At 41.3% G+C, this 19,123-nt stretch overlaps 1 protein-coding gene across 2 annotated transcripts; it reads left to right on the top strand.

The window, feature by feature from the left end:
- The first annotated feature begins 7,610 nt into the window (after positions 1-7,610).
- On the top strand, positions 7,611-18,903 carry CCDC174 (coiled-coil domain containing 174). Of its 2 annotated transcripts, XM_064724339.1 has the most exons (12): positions 7,611-7,732; positions 9,142-9,246; positions 10,182-10,282; positions 11,150-11,208; positions 12,130-12,310; positions 13,817-13,912; positions 14,748-14,884; positions 15,251-15,345; positions 15,586-15,733; positions 16,535-16,669; positions 17,704-18,389; positions 18,429-18,903. In XM_064724339.1, the coding sequence occupies exons 1-12, from the start codon at positions 7,691-7,693 to the stop codon at positions 18,741-18,743; spliced, it is 2,100 nt and encodes a 699-aa protein (XP_064580409.1). In that variant the 5' UTR covers positions 7,611-7,690; the 3' UTR covers positions 18,744-18,903. The 2 variants fall into 2 exon arrangements, with proteins under 2 accessions (XP_064580409.1, XP_064580407.1); XM_064724337.1 differs by having other exon boundaries at positions 17,704-18,897.
- Positions 18,904-19,123: the final 220 nt, after the last annotated feature.

Here is a 19,123-nt window from a genome sequence, read left to right as displayed (position 1 = left end):
ATTGAAAGGATGGCTGCTATTTCAGTCTCTTAACATAAAAGCACTTGTCCAACCTTTATTGCAGAGAGCTGGACAAAGCAGAACTCAAAACTCGAGTCCCACTGACTCTCACCAAACTTAGACTGGCAGCTGGAAATCTGGGGCCAGCTCTTTTGTAAGTTCTGCACTTGTCTTATTTCTCACCTAACTTTACATGAGACCAGAGGAGTGGGGAGAGGAAACCAATTTACCCCTCCAGTGCTGGCGAGAGGACAGGGACGTGCAGGGGACACATTCATTCATGCGAGGTCCCGTCTGCCAAGCGCTCACAGTCCCGCTGAGACGGGAATTGCACAGCTCAATGACAGTCTCGCAGTGCCATCTACCGCCCTGAGGTCCCTCTGCCAGCGCGAGTGACAGCTCCGGGACATCGCTGCGCAGGGGAGCCGGGGGAGGGCCATCCACCAAAATTCCTTTCTTCCATCCACCGCTGTTCCTTTCTTCCATCCACGGCTATTCCTTTCTTCCATCCACCGCGATTCCTTTCTTCCATCCATCGCTGTTCCTTTCTTCCATCCATCACTGTTCCTTTCTTCCTCAGACACTGCTGTCTCTTTTCCTGGGAAAATGACCTTAAACAGCCTTTTGAGCCTCTCCTCAAACAAGCCTCTCCTCAGCTAATTTGTTCAGAAAAACAATGTATGTCTTTCACTTCATGTTTTTGGAATAAATGACAGGATGATGGATAGTGAAAGAACACTTTATTGCAGATAAATCTCACTGTAGAAAATAAAGAGAAATACAAACTAGAGTGGACCAAGGCTTTGAGCTACAGTGAGGGAAAATAAATTCCCTTAATTCTAAAACACCTAACAGCAGAATGCTCAGAACATACCAGAGTATCTGAGAAGGATTATATATACAAGATAGTTTTGTTCTCTTAATAAATTAATCATAGCTGCCATTTAGCCATCTATGCAGGCAGATGGTGGATGACTGCTAGGTAATCAATGCCCATATGGTAGAGAAACCCCATCCCCAATTATGCTGATTTAAATCTCTTTGGTGCATCAAGGTAAAAATGACCCCATGCCAGAGATGTGTCCTGCCTAAGTAGACAGATCTGATTTTTTCCAATGCATCAGGAAATCACACATACAGCAATAATTTGTTCTATTATGCCAGCCCATTTTCTGCTGTGTCAAGAACCAGACCCTCCATAAAGAGTGTGTAGAAGTGATGTCTTCATGTTTGCATCTCAAAAATTCAAAGATCATTCATAACCACAGAACAAAGATTTATATATAAATACTTTTTTAAAATTCTTATTTACTAATTTATTCTTAAAAGAGTCACATCTTTACATTTCTAGCATTTCTAGCCTGGGAAGACAAATGAAAGACCTCAGGCCAGAGATTCCTGTTGGTCTAAGAGAAAAAACCATGCTGCTTTGTACTGAACAGAAATCCCACCCAGTTCAGATTGCAATGGCACCATCCAATACACATTTAAAAAGCATCAACTACAATTCAACATTATTGTGCAAAGACTAGAAATATAAATTATTCCCCTTCTCCAAAGTAGCCTAGTAATGTGCTATAGGACCCAGATTTCTGCCAACATGTCAGAAAACCTGAATCTGCTGCCATGAGCCTGCTGGTTTAAAATAATTCAGCTCAAACAGCAGGATATAAACAGAAGCATTTTACAAGAAGTGATATAAATATGACTTACATCATCATTGTGACACCAAATGAACATAAATAACAGGGTTTAAACTCACAGCTAGAAAGTAGCTTCTTTGGAAAGTTACAGCTACAACGAGCATGTGTCTCTTTACCTGACACAATCAATAGCTCAGTGTTTTCTTTAAAAGAAAAACAGACCATAAAGTAGGTACAGCAGGTTTAGAGCTCCCAAATGTTATGCTCTGGTAGATGCTTTTGATAGACAACTTTATCACCATAAAAGCTCTGTTAGGCCAGGTTCAGATTAAAGACAGAGCTGTAAGCAAAGCAGGTATGCATTCACTAGCAGCATCTAGACCAGCAGTTTGGAAGGGGAACAGATTTCAAGCTGAAAAAATGCTTTCTTATGGGAAAGCTACACTGTGGATTCATTCCTTTTAAATAAAAAGTCGTTGAGTTTTGGGATGAATCCTGCAGTTTTAACAATATCTATGAGCAGAAAAAGAAGCATTGAACTCAACCCCTTCCCATGAGCATCCCCTCGATTATAATCTCCCCCTTGCTGTCATATTCCCCTCTTGCCTTACCTCTGCCCTGCATTCTCTGCAGACAAAACACAAGGCACTTCCTCCAGCCTGGCATCCCAGACCTGGAGACAAAGAAATACAAGTCTGTAGTGTCTCAAAGGAGTTTGCAGCTGTCCAGCTAGAATACAAAACCCAGCTTCTTTATAGGGCTACACCTTGCCAAAGAGACAATTCCATCCGTGCTTGCAAGGACAGGAAAACTGCTGCCTGCAAAGCATGACTGTGAACCACCCAGGCTGCTCTTTGCTGCAGGCATGGAGCAACCTCGCATGTCCACAGCAGGAGAAGCAGATGGTGAAAGAAGGGTGGACAGATGAATGGGTAAATCACAAGGAGTTGAGCAATTCCTTACAGGGTATGTTTGTCTTTTATGCCAATCAGACAGAAACCACAGAAAACCCATGTAGTCCAACAAATTAGAGTTCCTGTTAAGGGGATCAAAATAGCCGCACACCAATTAAATTGATAAGCCAATTTCCTTTGGAAGTTTCCTTTTTACATCTTCAGTGTAGAAAATTTATCTATTGGTATCTCCTAGTACAGGAAAACAGAAAAAACCTATTATTCTTTTGAACTTATGCTCATTTTTTTTTCTTATGTTCATCAGACTTAAGAACATGCACACATTCTCCAAAGGAGGAAGGGTCACTATGCCCATTTGCAGCAAAGCTTGCTAAAATGCATACTAAAAAAATCATGGCTATCAATAACAGTTTTCTAAGCTAATTCTGGTTGCAGAAACTATGTCACTCCTACAGATTCTGTTGCAAGATGACATTAAGCCTATTTCTGATTGAAGCTGTTGGATGCTCCTAGGAAATCCCTACTTTCAAGCTGTATTTGAGAGGAATTACAATTTCTATACAACTAGCACGTACCAGCATTCCCTCTCTCATAACATGTATGAAGACAGAAGAGAGGACAACACTGTAGACATAAGCCATGATTTAAAGTGCGCCATAGAACTGAACATAAAATCCAGGTTCCCATAGAACAGGACAAGGCTCCTTTAGATCGCCATTCATTTAGCATTAAGTCATCATCACATTTTTTTTCCTTTTTTTGGAATTTTTAGTTTGCAAGTAAAACTAAGATAGCACAAAAACAATCTGGCATTACAGCTTGTGACTCAACAGGCAAAAACCAGAGCCACACACATGCCAGTTAAACACTTACTGTGTACCTATTCCAGTTTTGACTTTCTGCCTAGGATCATGCAAAAGAGCTCAAACATTTATCAAACCCTTGGGATTTTTTCCTCCTAGTCTGCACACCTGCCAATAACCTACCCAAATGATTCTAACTTTTAGCCTTCCTGAAAAAAAAATTCCACAGTTTCCATCCAGACTTTCTACCAAAGGGCTTTTGGTTTCTTTTTCTGTTTGTTTTGCTGCAGCAATTGCCCATTTCTGAAAATACAATACAAAAATATAAAAGTCTACACTATGCTTCAGGTCCCCTTAGGAAAATACAGAGAAGTAAGTAAAACAGATATACTGGGACTTGATTTTGGGAAGAGATGCCATCTTTTCTAGGAAGGAAAGGAACACTTTTGGACCTCTGATGCTGTAAGGATTAGTTTGCAAACAATTTTGCTTGATCCACAGTCACTTTTGGCCTCTCACACACTAAAATACACAAATTCCACAAATACTCCTGCTAATCAAGAGCCTGCAAACTATGGAAAGCAAAGAAAATCTTTCTCTATTTTAAAAAAGATTTTTGTGGACATAACACAAATTCTTTCATACAATAACTTCTGAGATTAAGGGACTGAAAAGAAATATATAAAAGAAAGCCAGAAGGATTTTCTGCATCCCTCAGAAAAACTGGATGGGTTGTCTTAGGTTGAGTGGCTCTGAAAGTGTAGGAGGACTGAATGCCCTAGCACTAGAGCTTATCTCACAAAATGTCCAGCTGTTATTTACCCACAGTTTTATTTCATCTTAAAGCCAAGATGTAGAAAAATAAGATAGAATATCAAGGCCTTAGGGTAGGATGAAATCTTAGTCTGAGATAAGAGAATCAGTCTCAGAAGAACAAAACCTCCAAACATCAATATAATTTGGTCTGGGGCTCCTGCAAGTTTTGGTTGGGGGATGTGGGAGAAATCCTCACCAAAGCTTTGAAACGGATTCATTTCAAGTTTGTGCAGCACCTCTCATCAATTTCATGAGACAGTGAAACATCACTGTTTTATAAAAAGTCCCCTTAGAACAATCCACTGTGATCCTCAATCTTCCTCAAAAATAATAAACAAGTTTTTGTGTTGATGCAGCTTTGTGGAAACAAACACAATTAGACCTCATTCTAAAATGAGCAGCATACTAATTGGAAGTGATGAATCAATTATTCCCCAGGAATTCAGGGCTATCAGAAGTCTGAGATCAGACATGGTAGTCTATACAGTTTTCAGAAAATCCTGATAAACATAAGCACAGAAAAGCCACATTGAGCTTCTACTGTACACTGAAACAGATTCCTCCCCTTCCCCACCTCATTTCTTTATGTTAAGCTGTTTTACATCACAATTTGAAGTGTTCTTATTTCTCCTTCACTGGAATTTTATTAATTCCTGTGGGCTGGATTAAAAGCATGCACAGAATAGCCCTTCACAGGTTAGAGTCAACATGGAGCTTTTCTGGGGGCGCCATAATGTGAAAGTTTGTCAATTCTTGGGCTGTAAATCCCAGACCACTGAAGCGACACACGGTGCTCCCAAAGCCATCTGTGGTGTGTGCTCTCAGTGAATCCCCCAGCAGCAGAGAAACCCCACAGCTGGGCAGAAGCAGTGTCCCCTCTGTCCTGGTGCCTGGCAGCAGAGCAATCCCAAGGCTCCAGCAGGGCTCCCCTCTGTCCTGCTCTGTGGCTTTCCCTGCCTGCTGATGCTCCATGAGAGAGAACCTGAGCTGAAGGTTATCTCATCATATAGTAGAGGTGGCCTTTGAGTCCTAGTAAAATATCTGTATTGTACTGGAATATCTGTATATAGGCCTTGCCCCAGTAAGTCCCGGTTGTTCTTGATGGGCTGCAGCTGCCATGTCCTTCATTGGGCTGCAGCTGTGGCTAGTGAGGATAACTGGGATAAAAGGGGGTGAGCTGGCCAGTTAGGGAGAACCTTGAAGGAGCTCTGGCTAAGAAGGAACAACATGCAGAAGAAGGAGCCTGTGCTGTGAAGGTCTGCAGCCATAAGAAAACGCTGAAGAGGTATGGGACTCTAGAAATATAATTACAACATCATCACACATATTCTGTACAGCATCACGACACTGCCTCATTCCCAACCCAGGCATGCCTAGCCAGACCTCTGCTACCCACAGAACAATCCACTGCTTCTTGTAAGAGCACAAGTGCCAGCTCTGCAATCCTTGCAGCAGCACGAGCCAGCTTGGAATTTCTAGGATTAATTCCTTTTTCTACATCCTGTTGTGCAACTCAGTAGCACAGATTTTTCTTACAGACTTGGTGATGAATCTCACCCTCAACCAGAAAGGAACATTTTAAGAATCAAACCTGGCCTGGGTTTGGGCTGTTTGTCCTTCTCAGTGTTGTCACTAGATAAGGTTTGAACAGGCAACAATAAATGATTTGTTGAAGTGTGATTTAATTAGAACAGCACAGATGTTTTCCTTCATTTGTCCTATTTTCCAGTAATGTGCGTTTCTCCTCTTCCACTGCAGATTAAAATACTTCATGGCTCTAATATGACCTGCACCTCCCTGTACCTGATGTTTCTCACCAATTCCCCTTTTAAACAGCCAAAAACAGGACAGCTTTGCTGTCAGAAATTGCTTCATGAAGGCCAGAAATTGTTCTTTCTCAATTGCACACTTCACACTCCCTGGAATAAAGGTGCAGCTTTCTTGGCAACTGATTATCCCAGTCAGCTTTGCAATTCTGTGTCCATAAAGTATTAAACACAGGCCTGACCCAGCTTGCCAAACACAAAAGCAATACTTTTCCAAACTCAGAAGAATTGCTTCTATCAGCTGTCACACTGCCAAGCAACAACATCAGTGCACCTTGTATTTTTCCACTTTATTTAAGACAAGTGAGAGGCAGCTTCTTCTTGCAACCACAGATAACTGTGATCTTCATTATTTCAATTAAAACCTATCAGAGAGTCCTTTTTCTCCATGGGGATGAAAAATGATATAAAGTGTTAGCCAGAATAATTAAAACTCTGGATGTCATTCCCCAAGAGCTCCTGTGCTCCTCTCTGGGGTTACAGAGCTGGATCCATCACATGTAGGTAGGTTTGTCCTTGCTGTTTCTTTCAGGTCTTATCTCTGTGCACTCACTTATCAACTAAGGCAGCAAAGAGAGTTTTAGTTTGGGTTGGTTGGGTTGGGTTTTTTAATGGTTGTGTTTGGGGGTTTTTTGGTGTGGTTTGTTTTTGGTTTTTTTTTTTTCTCTTGATGATACCAAACCCCTCAAATTCTGAGGCTCTCAAGGTTTTGATAGGGGGTTGAATCAAACTTTGCTCTTTCTTTAGGTGTTAATCAGTAGCTATGGCTGGATGGCTATGATGATGTAATTGCATTGTGAGCTTCATATGTTTGGCTAATCTGCTGTTTTAAGAAAAAAAGAAGAGAATCCCCAAATGAATGGGCTGTCTGGATGAGAGGCACCAGGAGTGAAGTCAGAACTGAGCAGTACCTGGGGAAGGGTGGTTCTGGCAGTAGGAGATTGTGGCAACTCATTGACCACTACTCAAAATGGGCCCCACACCCAAATGGAGGAAGAACTGTGCCTGCAGACTGATGAGCAGGAGAAGCAAGAGATAGAACTAGTAAATAGGGGAGTAATCTGAGTAATCTGTAACCAAGGAATGTTTATGCCTTTGTTTATTAAGTTGTATAAAGACTGTGAAGTTTGGATGATTTTGGAATTAACCTTCCATGGGTCACCACCCAGCTCCCCACTTTGCACAAACGAGAACAAAAAACAGGAAGACCTGGCCTCAGCATGTGACTTGGCACTGGCACCAGGTAATGAACCCATATTGATGCCAAGTTTGAACCATCTTCTTCACCTAGGCAATCCCAGCTCTGAGCCAGCCGGCAGTCCTGTCAATTTCTGGCCACAGGGCAGTCCCAGCTCCGTCACAACAGCAGCAGCTCCAGCCCCGCGGCCCACAAGGACATTTCCAGTGGGACGCCGGAAGGATTTGTCCCGCACCCGGGAACAAAATTTTCCCTCATTTTCCCCCTCAGTTTGAGTGTAGGGATTACCCAAAGCCAGGGACGCCCCAACGGGAGCGCTCCGCCCCGGCCAACCCACCCCGGGCCGAGTCCCCGGGACCGCCCCTGACCTTCCCAACATGGCGGCAGCGCCCGCCCTCAGCAGCACTGTCGCGATAGCGCCGCGCCTCCGCCGCGCTTTACGGCAAGGCCGCCCGGCGGGGAGGGAGGTGGTGGCGGGGCCGCTCCCGCCATGGACCGCAGGAAGAAACCGCTGGACGTGGCCGCGTCCTCGGTGAGTGACTGAACGGGGAGAGGCAAAATGAACCCCTCCGCCCGCCCAGGAGGCTTGTAGGGCTGTGAGGTGTGCTAAGGCGCGGGGCTCCCGCGGGCGAGGTGGGCCTGGCCGGCGCAGGCCCTGAGGCTCCACCGGGGATCCGCTGGCGCCGCCGCTTGCGGGGAGAGCGGCGCAGGGGAAGGGCCGGTGCTGTGTGTGCTCCCCTAACCCCGCTGCCGTGGGCAGTCACTGCGGCACATGCTGCAGTAAAGGGCTGTGTAAGGCCGTGTGCATATTCGATCTGTGACAGTGTCGGGGCTGGGAGTTTGTCCCCTCACCTTCCTCACCAGCCACACGCCCTGCGCTCCGAACCCGAGTCTGCCCGGCATGGGTTTGCTCTCCTTCCCGGTGCAATTAAATTGCATTAGCCCATAACAGGGAAAATAATTTTTCCTAAGGAGCAGAAGATCTATGCTGTGGAAGATCCCACCCTTAGGGATGGCGAGGTGCTGACCCTCGCTGTTCTCCAGGACGCTCACGAGAGTTCCCAAACACTTCAGATGAAGAGCTGTGTAAATAGTCAATGTATGCTAATAACTGTTAATATTTCACAGTTAACTGTGAAATATTTTACATTGAATTTTTGGATGATCCCCTCTAAGCAGAAGGGAGAACGAGTGATTTTTAAGGCACTGCACTTCATTGTCCCAGCGACTTGAAAAGCAAATGCTTGGGACAAATATTGATACCAAAGTTTTGCACTTTCCTGGTTTAATGTGCAGCTCTGAATTTTTACATCTGTAGGACTTGCGGGAAAAAGTAGGAAAATACCCTCTTACAAACTAGCTTTGTAAAGATAACACCCCTGCTGATGAGTTCCTTAATAAAAGCTGAGATGGACCTTGGTCACAAATGGCAATGCTACTCATATGGTTATTTAAAAAGAAGGAGAAAAAAAATCCAAAACTATTAAACAGTGCATAAAACAGTGGGGAAAATATATGTTTTACTATAGCAGACTTTTATCAGTTATTTTCAGAGACAGGATTTTATTTATTATCTAATGGTTAAAAGTTCCCTTTTCATATTCAGTAGCGTTTTTCATTGCTCCTTCTCTATTTGTTTGCCGTTGGGAGGTTGGTAAAATCTAGACAGAGCTATACCTCTTATCCTCATTATGTAGCAAAGGATCAAGGATATCTTTGGGGATCATTTTAATCCCTAATCATAATTTGCATTCTGTGGTTCTTTATTTTATTTGCTGTAAGAGGTGATCTTGGTGATCAGATCGGTGCTTCCACATAAAAATGCAATCAAATGCTCCTATAAGTGTAACTAGCAGGTTGTTTTCCTAGAGTTACAGGTATTTATTGCAGTAACTGATATCTGTGATCTGTTACTCATGTGTTGTTTTGCTGCTGGTGTAGCTGGTGGATCTCAAAGCTGAACTCTTCCGAAAGCAAGAGGAGTTCAAGAAAGAAAAGCTGTTGAAAGATGCTGGTGTCTTTGCAAAGCCCAGAACCTCTAATAAGGTAAAAATAATCTTCGTTGTTGTTTTTGCCATTCTTTCTCCTGAAAGTAAGGAAGTTAATATTCAAATCTAAATCTCCTGAAAGTAAGGAAGTTAATATTCAAATCTAAATAATAGTAAATACTCGGCTGTGTTTCTAGTCAAATATAAAATGTACATGATGAGAACATTCTTTAAAGTTCATTTCTAGGTGAAATTCCTGTGCAGAAAGCTTAGTCTTGTGCCCATCTAAATCCCCACTTAATCTTCATTCCCCAATGATCTACACCCTTTAATTATAGGAAAAGATGTTTCTTTTTTTAGTGGAGGATGTTGTATGATGGTGCAGGATGGAGGATGAGAGATTCTTCTAGACTCACTGAATTTCCTTGATAAATGCTCTGCTATCTGTTTGTGGTGCACAATAATGAATACAATGTACACAATTATCTCTCTTGTTTTGCTCAATACTGCACTTTGGCTTTTGTTCATTCTGTAGCTTTCTAGAAGGAGAATGTGCTGTTCCTGCCATATTTGAAGCACGTGCAGCATTTAGAGTGTTATGCTGCAAACAGGCCACCTGAATGTATTTTCTATCTAAAATGGAGGCAATGGAGAATAGAAACATTTTTTAGCTTTGTTAGTATGTATTTAATCAGCAAGATTGCATGATTGGGTTTTTTTAACCTTAACATCTTTGCCAGAATAGATTTTGTCTGATTTCTGAGTGCCTTTAGGATTTTTAAGGCCATCTCAGCCTGCCCTTAACTATGATACCATCCTGCAGCCTGTACAGCACAGGAATGATCTCAAATCAAACACGTATAAGATGTTATTTACAAAGCCTTCCATGACTCAGGTGCATCATTTGCATCATAGAGTTGAAATATTTTTTTAGTTGTTACCATTTCAATATTTTCATCTATTTATTTGTTGTTACAAAATTGTCCTCTGCAGAAACCCAGTATCTGGACCAAGCAGAACACGGGAGTTGGAAATCGAGCTGCGAAAGATGTTGAGCAGAAGGCAGAAGAGCAGGATATATTGGATAAATCAAGGTAGCTTTTTGGCTCTGTAAGAAAGGAATGCTTTGCAGAATTTGTGTTTTGGTATTTAGAAAAGCACAGAAAGAAGTTTTTTAGACCAGCAGTTCTCATTAGACCAGGCAGTAATTCCAGTATCATCCATACTTTTTACCAGTAGTGTACAAACTGCATCCCAGCAGTCTCATGCTCCCATGACCTCACAGCTGTCTAAATTATCACAGCTGTCAGGGTACTGATTTTTTTTTAATCATCTTTAGAATTACCAACCAGTGCAGTGCAGTGTTAAAATTCTGTAGCAAAGTGTTTCTTGGGCTTGACAGAAAATAGCTTACATTTTCAAGAATTACCTCATTTTCTAAATGAGTTGGTTGAACAAAAAGATATATGTGGAAAATGCCATTTATAAATAATTTGCTGTCGTTCTGTAAGCAGTTCCTTGCTCTTTGAAATTCCAAAAATTAGCTAAGGTTTTCTCTTCAGTTTCTAAGATTAGGTGTAACTTTGTGTTATCTCTTTTTTTTTCCTGTAAAACTGTCTTTCAGTATCTGCAAATAATGGTTTCATTTCCAGTATTTATCTTAGATAAAGGTGGAATTCTTGTAACAGCATGTTTCTGCCTACTTGACAAATTACATTTGAAAATAAATTTGTAACTTCACTGAAATTATTTTCAGTATAAATTCTGGAACTGGAAAATATTGTATCTTTAGAAATGCTAGTGAAGGTTCAATACAAAAGCCAGGCATAAGTCAGCTTCTAATAAACACGTCAGGCAGTCCCAGGATTTTCCTATTCCATTTATCTAAACCTAAATAGGTCACTTATAAAATGTGCTTGGAATTGGTGGGATTGCAAAGTTCATTTTTTTTTCTTTTTCAGGAAGAAGCTTGAAGAGAAAGCAAAGCTGTATGAGAAAATGACAAAAGGAGACTTCCCAGGTGAGCCATACTATTGCAAAATAAGCATTTATATATGTATAAATTCTTGGAATTATTATAGAAACTTATTGACATGGTTTATTCCACTTTGAAAAGGAAAAAATATACATTTACTGGAGAAAATAAAATTACTTTTGAAGGGCAGCCTGACCAGGTAAAGCACTGGAGGCTTGTTTCACTCATTCATTAAGTGGGTGAACTATGTTCTGGTTTTTCAATACAGTATCTTAGAAAAACAAAAAAAAAAGTTCTCCATTGTGCAATCTTTGGATTGCATTGCTGATGCTCTGTCCTGCATTCTAATTGTTGGGCCTTTTTGAGGAGAAGAGCATCAGGAGAGGAGTCTGGCTGCTCCATATCTGAATGCCAGTCATGCAGCTAATAGGGATAGAGAATGCTAATCTGTTCCTTTCTTCTTTCACACATTCAGTCCCTTTCAAAAAGTAATTAATAAAATAGAATAGAAATCTCCTTGCAATTAATCTGTTCTCTTTATCAATGTCTATCTTCATCCACAAGACCCCACCACTTTCCTCTACTTTCCTAAAAAGTACCCTCATGAATGCTTGGCTCCTGCCAACATCCAAATGTTAAGCATCAAAAAAGTATTTGAGCCTTGACAAATCCTTTGCTTATGAAACAGTTAACAAGCAGAGAATGTTTTGCTGCAGAGAATGCAGCCTTTTCTGTGCTGCACACAATGCCCTGAAACTTCGATTCAGAAATAGATGTTATCACTGTGGAGCTACTTGATAGCTCTGGGTTTGTTTGGCACTGAATGAGATTTTTAAGTGCTCCCCAATACTGTAGTCAAGGGCATTGCTGGCAGCTGAAAAGCTGATTGTAGCTATTTGGTATTGATTTTGTGCTCAGTTCTGTTCTTTTCATGGTTGTTCGCTAAGAATTGATTTTCTGCCTTAGATGAAGAAACTGAGGATTTGTACCTGGTGGATTTCACTCAGAAGATCATAGACAAACAGCACGAAGTACAGGAGCTGCAGCAGAGTGAAGCTGCTGGGAAGACTTCAGAAAGAGACACAGATGAGGAGGAAACTCAGCCTGAAGCAGACATTCCACCACCAGAGGACCCGGATGAGGAATGGTTGGTGCTACTGATTAGGCTCATCTGCCCTGGCCTTTCTTATTCTTGAGAATTTCTTGAGAAAATGCTTTTCTTTTTTAAAATGTGTGAAGTGACACCTTTGTTTTTCATTTTTGTTTCATACTACACATTGGCAAGGTGTTAACATTCTTTCATTTCTCCTATAGACAGTCCTCCATGACACTTTAATTTCCACCCACATAGGTAACACTGCATTAAAATTTACATCTAGGATCTTGAGAAATTGCAATGAAGGCAATGTACTATAGGGGGGACAACATCATCTCCTCTGTTATTTTCTTGCATAGTTTATCCGAGTAGTCATCACAGTATTTGGTACCATTTTATTCTTTGATGTGCTGAATTGAAATGTATTTTAGCAAAACTTGAGGATTTTATGGTATTCATCTTCCTGTCTTTAATTGTGAGTGACTTAAAAATGAGCAGTCATTTCTCTCTTAAAGGAGAGAAACTCTGGTTGGAATAAGAACACGATTTTCAGCATTTCTTCCACTTTGCTGTAGCACAGCAAATAGTCTCTGACAGTTTTCTGTCTCATTCCAAGTAACCACTATTTTTTCATCTGAGACATTAGGAATAATTATGAAACTAGTCCTGACTAAACATTTTCATTTCCCATTTGTTTAAAATGCTTGTGGAACAAGAGATTTTTACTTCTGGTAATCAGTTTAAACCAGCAGTAACCAATACAAAACAGCACTCCCATTCTTCAAATACTAAAGTGTAGATACCTTAGAAACTAAGTAAAGGATTTACTAAAAGCACAGATCTTTAAAAGTTTGGGGTTTGGAAGCTAGATTGCCAGTCATACTTTTTCAGATGTAATATTCTTTAGAATGAGATAATTGAGGCAGCTTGATGCTAAAGAGCTTTCCACATTACAGGACAGTAAGTGTAGCTCTTAACAGCTTTTTCAACAACTGTAAATCAGATGTTCAGTACTATAAAGAGTTGAATAAGAAGCACAATAGCTCAGAGGAACATTTTGCTTGTGTTTTAGTCAGCCTTTGTTATGCCAATTGAATGCACACTATCAGTCTGTTCTGAATGGCCTTTAGACCAATAATTGAAATGTATTGTAGCAATTTCATATCCACAAGAAGCCAATGCTGCATCATTATCTTCACCATGGGAAGCAAACAGTAGGCTGAGTTCTATTTTGTTGTGAAAACTACGTGACATGGTTACTTTTGAACATTTTGTACACCATTTCATTGCCCAAGTGAAGAGGGGTCTCAAAGGGAGATGGAATAAATGTCTGGTAGAATTGTCATGTGCCCCATTCAGAACTGTCCTCTTAATCTGGGGGTGTGTTAAGTGAAAAGCAGGAGCAGCTGTCACACACATTGGGAGGTGACAGATGCTCTTTGGAGATCTCCTTTGGAATACTCCTTGGAAAGGGTTAATGCTTCTGTCTTCTGGGTAAGATTTCTGTTAATCTGCAAATAGAACTTTTGCATCACTTTTCTTTTTCTTTCATTATAGGGTTGATTATGTTGATTTCTTGGGCCGATCTAGACGCTGCATGAAGAAGGATTTACCAAGTCTACTTAAAATGGATCAGGAGCTTCAAGGGAAAAGGTGTGGTTTCTCTAATGGAGCTCCATGTTCCTCTCAGTATTTAACATTTTTTTTAATGAAAAGGAAGAGGGGCTTTGCTTTGTCACCTCATTCTCAATCCAGAATTGATGTTACTGCTTTCTCTAGATTTGCATAATTTGTAGAGAAAGGTTTTAAGCAATCTCAGATATTTGTTGCATCTTTTAAAAACTGGGGTCTTTGTATTTCCTTATACCTTCCATTAAATGCCAGGAAAGTGATTCCAGTTCTGTTTAATGTGGAAATTGATGATAGTCTTTTAGCAATTCCAAATTCTTCATGATGTTCAAAGTGAATTTGTTAGACCTCCATTTGTTTAGTTTTGTTCTTCTGTTGAACAGCTGTTTAACAACTCTTTTGTTAAAATTACTTCCATACTAATATTTGGGTATTGATATTTGAATATTAATATTTTGAGTCAATCTTTTGGGTAAAGCATTGTTTTGTTACTTTAAATATCTTTCATTTTCTTACATTAAATCTGAAATGGTCCTATATGTGAGTGCTAGAATTCCCACAGATGGCAATAACTGATTATTTCTTCTCCCATTTTGTGATTTGATAATTATTTCATAAATCTTCTGAGAAATATATCATTTTGTCTTTTAATAACATGCTCTACTTGTTTTAGAGGTAGCTTTGTATTTCTATCTTGACCACATACCATAGTCATCAGCATTGTGTCACTAAGTAGTGTCTACAGTGATCTGTGTTTTGTGGAAACTGCAGTAGTGGATCAGACTAAATCATACTTGCACTGTTTGGTATTGACAAAATGGTAAATTCTGCTCTGTAATCCTTAATTTGTTTTAATTAGACAAGAACCTGATGGGAATACTCTGTTATCTGAAGACATGAGAAGAGAACTTCAGAGGCAGCAGTGGGAAAAGGAAGAGGAAGAAGCCCTCAGAAAACCCATGGGACCCATACATTATGAGGACATTCGAGACAATGGTACAGTGCCATACTTTATATCACTTACCTTTGTATCACCAAAGAAATCAGTTGTAGAGGGAGCAAGGGAATGCCTTTGTGGCAAAGTGTAGGTGTGTGTTAAGCCACATGTGTAATAACTGTTGGAAGTTACCAGTACATAAGTCTAGATTTATTTTTCTTCAAATTGTATTTTTCTCAAATGTTTCTCTACCTCCTCCTGTGTTCTCCTTCAAGAAGCTTCACTTTATGTATTATCTAAAGCAATCTAAAACCAATCCAGTGTTGGTAATAATTCCACACCTGAAAGCAGGGTGCCTGCAGGCTGTAATTACTGCCAGCTATAAACTGAATTTAACTGAAATCTGTTGTTTTTCTCCTTCTCAGAGGCCAGGCAGCTCGGTGTTGGTTACTTTGCCTTTTCTCGGGACCAAGAGCTCAGGCATAAACAACGGGCAACCCTGGATATGCTGAGGGAGCAGGTATGAGAGTGAAGAGCAGCCTGGGCTGCCAGGGCAGGGTGGTTTCAGTGGTTACTGTCTTTGATTTGTTGTGTAAGTGATTAGGTGATGCCTCAACTGACTCCAAAGAAATTTGGCTTCTTTTTTCCTGTTGAAACCTGATGCTTGCTTAGGATTGCTTTTAGTTGTTTTGTGAAGGAAGATATGTACTTGTTTATAATAATGAAGGAAAATTAATTCATGTTTTCTTTTGCTGTTAAGACACTTGATCAGAGAAATAAACGTGAGCAGCTGAAGGAGAAGAGGAAAGCAGCTCTAGATGCAAGGCTGTCCAAACTTCGAGCACGGAAGATTAAAAAGTTAAGGGAAGCTGGATTAGAGGAAGAGGCAGAAAAACTGGAGAATGGAGGTATGATCTGTTGCCTTTTTAACTTAAATACTTGCTATTTCACCTTGTTATTGATCTGTGGACAGACAGATTCTAATTTATATTCATTTAGACAGTCAGTGTATTGGTATTGTGTATTCTATATATACAATTAACATAACTGTTAGGATGATGAGAGCTGATGTAATTGTGTGTAGATATAAAATCATGCCAGAAATAGCTTAATAATGCAGGTAGAAATACAGTATGTAGATTGTAGCCTTTTTCTGATTCACACCTGACAGCAGGAATTACATGGGTTAATTATGCAGGTTGAGGCTAGAGCTGCTGACATTGTACTGCCTTTCTCTTCTATGAAGATGAGGTAGAATAAGTAGTAACAAGGCATTTTGATATCATTCAATAATACACTGTGACAGTTTCAGTGCAGTGTGTGAGTTGGAGATACAGCTGACTCTAGGATTTAGGATAATGAATTTGAATTCTAATCCTGTGTCTGTGCTGTCTCTCTTACAACACTGATAGTCAACTTGTACTGTCTGTCTCCCACTGGAAAATGTAGCTGATATTTTACTGTCTCAGAATTCCTTGCAAGTGATTAACTGTGAGGTGTTCTGGAAATGAAGAACAGCATCATGCCACTGCTTACTGTTATGGTTGTTCAGAAGAATAAGAATGCAAATTGTTTTCTCCAGTAAATGAAATAGAGATACTGTTCTTATTGGAAATATATGGAAATAAATGTTCTTATTTTTACCTGTGAGAGTCATACAGATTTTATTCTGTAACTGACAATCTCTGCTGCCTCTTCCTGTGACACAGAGGTGAAAGGTGCTGCTGAGGAACCAGAACCTCCAAGAGCTACTGCAGCAAGTAGGAAGGTGGAGGTCATCATCCAGGAGAGGAGAGACACAAAGCCTGGAGTGCCTTATGTCCGAGAGTGGGATAAAGGCAAAGGTAAGGGAATGTGGATTCAGGAGCATTGTTGGGAAGGAGCACTGCCACTTCCATTTCTGTTTTGTGACCAAAGTATGGTGAGACTGAGAAGCAATGAAACCCTTTCTGCCTTGTACTGATGACTCTTCAGTGTCCAGGGCACCGACAAGGATGCCTTAGTGCCAGCAGCTGCTGTAATGTCCCCAAAAGCTCTCTTCTATATGAGTTACTGCATTTCTGAATGATCTTGACAGGTTGGCAGAATGACAAATTCTGTAGTTCAGAAGGTGTACCGTGTGATCTTTTCTTGATATATTCCTGTGGTTTCTGCTGCCTGATAGGATGTATCACACAATATCACACAGCACAATACTAAAACATGATTCAAGCAGAGACCACTTCAGTGCCTGTGTCCCATTTTGAAGCATCTTCCTTGCCACAAATGATGTCTGTCTTGTAGGTCCTTCCCAAACCTATTAACTCATTTTGCACTATTAATCTAAGCTCATGCACATTCTTCTAATCTGATGCATGACTTCTAAGTAAAAGCAAACAAGGAATAGACAAAGCACATAAATGCCCACCTTCTTTAGTACTTATAACAGCACTATTCCTCTTCTATGCAATACTGGTATTTTCCAGATTCTTCTTACTTTTCAATCTTTACGTTCCATTAATGAACATCACTGTGAGGGGAAACTTCATGATTCCATTAAACCCTCAAACTTTCAGATCCTATCTCATAAATTTTTATCCTCTCTGACATTATTTTTTCCTTCTTCTGGTGATGCCTGGTGTCTCACCAACACCCAGGCAGCACTGCAGCAAATACTGCACTCAGAAAGCAAAGGACAGCTTACTTTAAAATGCAAATTGAACTAACTGTGGTTCACTGAAGGAATCTCCACTAGATTCTTGTGTTTCCATACAGTATGAAGTGGGAAAGGAACTTCACGTGGCTTTACACAGTTGCATCTTCTTTCTTTGCCAATTTGTTTTCCCTCCTCTCTGACCTTCAGACCTTGCTAAATCTGCCATTTTCCTGTTTCTAACAGAACTAATGTTTGGACAATGGGAAAAGAAACAGGAAGAGCTTAGAGATGAGCGAGACCCAGAATTTGCACCACCTTCTGATTACTTTTTGGGACAAAAGAAAGATGATTATCTCCGAGGTCGGAATTTGAACAGTTCTGAAACCTCCTCTGAAAAACTGGAAACAGAGAGAGCACAAAACCCACAGAGGCCATCGGTGCCAGGGGGCAGTGGCAGCAGCACTGGAGATGTGCCGCTGTCACCACAGCCTTCCAACAGCAGTGTTCCAGTTCAGCCAGGCTCAGCAGAGCCCAGTGGCCGTGACACTCAGGGCGTGTCATCAGCAGAGGATGACAGCAGCGATGACGAGGACGTGCCACCACCAGCACAGGCTTACGGCTTCGGTGCCCGAGGTGTGCCCCCCCCACTGCGGGGTTACGGCTACAGCGCCCGGGCTGTGCCCCCACCCATGCCAGCCTACGGCTATGGCACTGCCCAGGTGCCCTTCCCAGTGCAGGCCTACGGCTATGGGGCACCAGCAATGGTGCCACCGATGCATGGGTACGGCTATGGCACTCCTGAGGTGCCCTTTGCAATGCAGGCCTATGGCTACGGCACCCAGGATGTGCCCCCAGGAATGCACACCTGTGGCTGCAGTGCCCAGGATGTGCCCCCAGGAATGCACACCTGCGGCTGCAGTGCCCAGGATGTGCCCCCAGGAATGCACACCTGTGGATGCAGCTCTCAGGATGTGCCACCAGGAACACAGGTCTGTGACCTCAGCAGCCAGGATGTGCCACCAGGAATACACACTTGTGGATGCAGCAGCCAGGATGTGCCACCAGGAACACACACCTGTGACTGCAGCAGCCAAGAGATGCCACCAGGAGCAGACACCTGTGACAGCAGCACGCAGGATGTGCCACCAGGAACAGAGGACAGTGGCTGCAGCACTCAGGATATGGCACCTCCAGCTCAGACTGACAGCAGTGACACTCCAAATCAGGAACCACTTTACCAAAGTTTAGATGATATGCTCTCTTATTACAGACAAGTGACTTGAGCTGAGCAAAAAGATAAGCAAGAACCATGATCTAAAGAACTGGAATATAATTAATTCTGCTCAGCAGAATATTATTTTCCCACATATGGGAAAAATAAGTTTCTGTAAGTACATCAGAATAAATTTCCTGGACACCTAAGCTGTTTCACATCACAGCTGTATTTTGCCCTGTTGTTTTTTTTTATTCTCCCCTCTTTACTAAAATTCAACTCTTTGACACTTGGACCTGAACTTAAGGGTATATTAATTACTTGTTAGCAAGAGATAAACTCGTTTAGTTGGTTGCTCCCAGCTGGCTTCTGGTTTGGAGGTACTACAAGTTCAGTGACATCCATAGAAACAGCATGGAAATGGTAGATCCTCTGCTGTCAAACACAGAA

Source organism: Zonotrichia leucophrys, chromosome 12 (assembly GCF_028769735.1).
Source record: "Zonotrichia leucophrys gambelii isolate GWCS_2022_RI chromosome 12, RI_Zleu_2.0, whole genome shotgun sequence".
Classification (NCBI taxonomy): Eukaryota; Metazoa; Chordata; class Aves; order Passeriformes; family Passerellidae; genus Zonotrichia; species Zonotrichia leucophrys.
The sequence above is the reverse complement of the archived record's forward strand: the minus strand, read 5'-3'. Positions and strand labels throughout refer to the sequence as shown.